Raw genomic sequence first — 3,780 nt, forward strand, 5'->3', positions numbered from 1 at the left:
CCCACAGCTCCCTTGTAGGTGTTGGCAATGGCACGGTTGTTTAAAAAAAAACATGTAACATTCTCACTTCATGCAGTTAAAAACTGGAAGAAGCTTTAGTCACCCTGCTTATAGATAGTTAGGATTTGGGGTTTTTCTATCCCTGATTAAGTATATGCATGTGAACATGTGTTTGTGTGCTAAAACAAATTCATAACACATGCAAATATATGAATAAGGAATGAATATGTCCTTATCGCTACGTCCTCATTAGCTATGTCCTCATTTCAACCATCGCTAACTGCATCAGCATAGAAAGAAGTTAGTTGTGAAATGTGTTCTGTTCACATTTACTTATCAAAGTTAAATGACCATGGGTGTATTATTTGGGGGGGGGGGGGGGGGAGGGGTTCCACAGTATCGCTGGGGGTAAACTGAGGTCAGGTTTCTAGAACTTGGACATGTCGAGTGCCTGTCTATGGGAAACCAACACATGACAGTACGTTTACTTAACCTGTGTCCTGTTGATAATCTACTATAGTGTGTGCTGTGTTTTTTCCTATCAGAATGCATGCTGTCTCCCTACAGTAAGAAGTAACAGTAACACTACATCGCTGACCTTTGTCTGACATGTCCAAAACTGGCTGCTACTTTATTTACACACTATCACATCCAAATGATACTTTCCCTCGTCAAAACATTGATAACCTTGGAGAGGATGAAAAAAGCCACAGAGATAAGGATGTAGCAATAAGGACGTAGCTATGAGGACGTAGCTATGTGGACGTAGCTATGAGGACGTAGCGATAAGGACGTAGCTATAAGATGAGACCCCTCAACAGCAGGTGTGCAGTTGTATTTGCGTCTGCAGTGTTTGCATCAGACAGTCAAGACAGAGGAGGCATCAATCTTTAATGCACATTCATGCATACCTGCTTTGTTGTATGTATGTTTGTAGGCTTACTTCTGCGTCTAGCAGAGGGAGATGTGGTCTCTGACTTCTATGACGATCCTGCCTGCATAAAGTTCTTCTACTGGGGGAAAGTGCCGGAGTGGCACTCAGACACCCCTGGTGCGGCCCGCATCTGCCAGCGCTTCCTCAATACATACCATTTTGCCACGCTGTACGACACACACCATCGCATCGCCATGTACTCTGCTTACCTCTTTGAGCCCAGCAACGGCGGGGGGCGGGAGAAACGCTGGTTTTTGGAGCCCCAGGTGAGCGCTGAGAGCCACACACCTGACAGTGAGGAGTTATTTAATACATCTTGTCACACTGTTAGTTCATATGCCATGTAGAACTTTTGTATTGGGACTGAGTCAGATGGGTGTGGCTTTGCTGCATGTTTGGTTGCTCTGTCACGCATTGATGCAGAGATCCCTTAAAATGGCATTTTTAAACACACACAAGCACACACATATTGGCGGTGCTGCATTTGTGCAGCTGGTGAATCAGAACTGGGGAGGGGAGATGAAAGAGACTGTGTGGCTGGAGCAGGTCCACCCCGGGGTCTACCAGGGTGAGCGGCAGGCTCTGGACGAGGACTACACTCACTCAGGGCTTGACCGGGGTCATCTCAACCCCAACGGGCACCACGCAGGTACACCCCTGATTCCACCTTGGATTTCTGAGAAATGTTTTAATGTTTTACAGAGTAACTAACACATTTAACAACAGATTTAACTTTAATGACTAACAGTATAATCTGGTGTAAATTCAGTATTAAAAGATATGAGAAACCTTTGGGTCTAGTTATATGTTTGTAAATAAGAGCTTTTCTTCTCATGACAACATTAACTCATCCAGATTTAGCCTAGCAAACCTGAAGCTTTAGACAGAGAACAGGGAAGCTCTTTGAACTGCTCAGTGACAAAGGAACTGTAGTCATGAAATAACACCCAGAATTACTCATCTTATCTGACATATTGTAATAATAAATCAGAAAATTTCAGAAAATGTTTAGTTTTTTTCCCCTTTATTTGCTTGTGTGTTTAAACAACTGTACCTATGTTAAATTATGTCTTTAGATATTATTATTGTGGTTCAGAGATTCTAGATTTAATCACTGTTTAAAATTGTGCTTCTTTGTGTAAGACTTTTTTTGTGTAAGACTTTTACCAGAGCATCTTTCCTGTGCAGTTTGGACACTCCCAAGGTGGCAAGTTCTCTGTATTGAAATCCTTAATTGTGCTCTTAAATGTAATTTTAGATTTTAAGAACATATTTTCCAGCCCTGGAAATCAACTGGTTTTGCTCATGGCGAACTGTGCTTTGTTTACAAATCTCTCATTAGTTTATTAGTAGGCTTTAGTGCTTAAAGGACAGTCTCACATTTGAACAAGTAAGATTACAATTCAGGATCTCTTTCTGTATTGTTTTGTGTTCCTTCTAGTTCCAGGACGAAACGCCACATTCAGTCTCACCAATGTGGTGCCTCAAAACCCCAAACTGAACCAGAATGCCTGGGCGAGTCATGAGTCTAACCTGGCCAAGATGTTCAAAGTCCAGTGCGACAAGGCCTATGTGCTGGTAGGTGCCATCCCCTCTGCGGAGAACTGGATCATCAAGAATAACATCAAACGGGTCAATATTCCAGAGTACATATGGAACGCCTACTGCTGTATTGATCGCAATGGCCATCCTGTTGGCAGTGGTGCAGCGATTGCTCTTAACACTGAGCAGAACCTAGTTGTGGAATACACACTGGGTGAACTGGTGGAGTTCCTGCGGAAGCACTCAAACAGCCCAGTAGGAGAGCTCTTCCACCATCAATGCCAATAAACAGGCTGCAACTTTGCTTCAGCTAAAACTGGATCTGTCTGAGAGCTGAGGAAATGACAGGAAAACATCATGATTTTGCTTTTTATCAAAATGGATACGCTCAGTAGCTGTTGCAATGAAACAATGAAGACATATATAACCAAAGGCATGATCATTTTAGTAAGATGATTTTTATAATATGATTTTTATACTTTTTGATCTGTTTCCACTACGCTTTTTTTCAGTACATTTTGAATGCATTAAAACATGGATTGCTATATAGGTTTAATTGATGTAATTAAGCTAATTAAGTAAAAAGTAAACCTTAGTTCACAATGACAATGTACCCAAATTTGTAAAATGATTTAATTCTGTCATTTTATTTTATACATGGACTTTTTGTGTCACATTACATTGAGTCTTTCACATTATATAAGTCATTCCACTGTGTCATTCCACAACATTCTGTGCACCTGGATGTCATAAGGTACAATGCTGTAACCAAAACAATTAAGACACAACTGATAACACAAAACAATTAAAATAAAGTAAATTAAATTAAAAAATTGCAGACTTCAAACTTTATTCATATGTGTATGGATTTTATTTAGTGGCATAAGTGTTATAAGAGAACAGATGGAGATAAACAGGTGCCACTTGGTCTGGGCATGGCAAACCTAGTGGGCTGGGCAGAATTCATAACAGCATACACGACTGGGTGTTAAAAGTTACATTTTTGTTGATTGAAAAATGTTAGCTCAAAGCTACCATCACTAATCTGACTTTTACATCTTATATACAAGATCTTGTATGTATATATTATTAGACTAAAGCAAAAATGTATGATGTATGTATGGTGTATGTATGATGTATGTATGCTGTATGTTAGGTGTATGTGTGATGCATGCATGGAGTATGTATTGTGTATGTATGGAATATGAATGGTGTATGTATGGTGTATGAATGCTGTATGAATGTTGTATGTATGGTGTATGAATGGTGTATGTATGGAGTATGTATGGTGTATGTATGGAGTA

General features: G+C 40.1%; 1 protein-coding gene across 1 annotated transcript; it reads left to right on the forward strand.

The window, feature by feature from the left end:
* The first annotated feature begins 879 nt into the window (after positions 1-879).
* Positions 880-3,249, forward strand: si:dkey-243k1.3 (endonuclease domain-containing 1 protein). The gene is made up of 3 exons (XM_035534397.1): positions 880-1,200; positions 1,427-1,583; positions 2,376-3,249. Exons 1-3 carry the CDS (start codon positions 904-906, stop codon positions 2,762-2,764), a joined length of 843 nt encoding a protein of 280 aa, XP_035390290.1. The 5' UTR covers positions 880-903; the 3' UTR covers positions 2,765-3,249.
* Positions 3,250-3,780: the final 531 nt, after the last annotated feature.

This window comes from Electrophorus electricus, chromosome 15 (genome assembly GCF_013358815.1).
Source record: "Electrophorus electricus isolate fEleEle1 chromosome 15, fEleEle1.pri, whole genome shotgun sequence".
Classification (NCBI taxonomy): domain Eukaryota; kingdom Metazoa; phylum Chordata; class Actinopteri; order Gymnotiformes; family Gymnotidae; genus Electrophorus; species Electrophorus electricus.

Excerpts from the sequence above, each read along its gene's own strand:
- si:dkey-243k1.3 (XM_035534397.1), top strand. The coding sequence starts at position 904 with ATGCATACCTGCTTTGTTGTATGTATGTTTGTAGGCTTACTTCTGCGT. Across the intron at positions 1,201-1,426 it reads GCTGGTTTTTGGAGCCCCAG|CTGGTGAATCAGAACTGGGG; the intron begins GTGAGCGCTGAG and ends GCATTTGTGCAG. Across the intron at positions 1,584-2,375 it reads CCCCAACGGGCACCACGCAG|TTCCAGGACGAAACGCCACA; the intron begins GTACACCCCTGA and ends TGTTCCTTCTAG.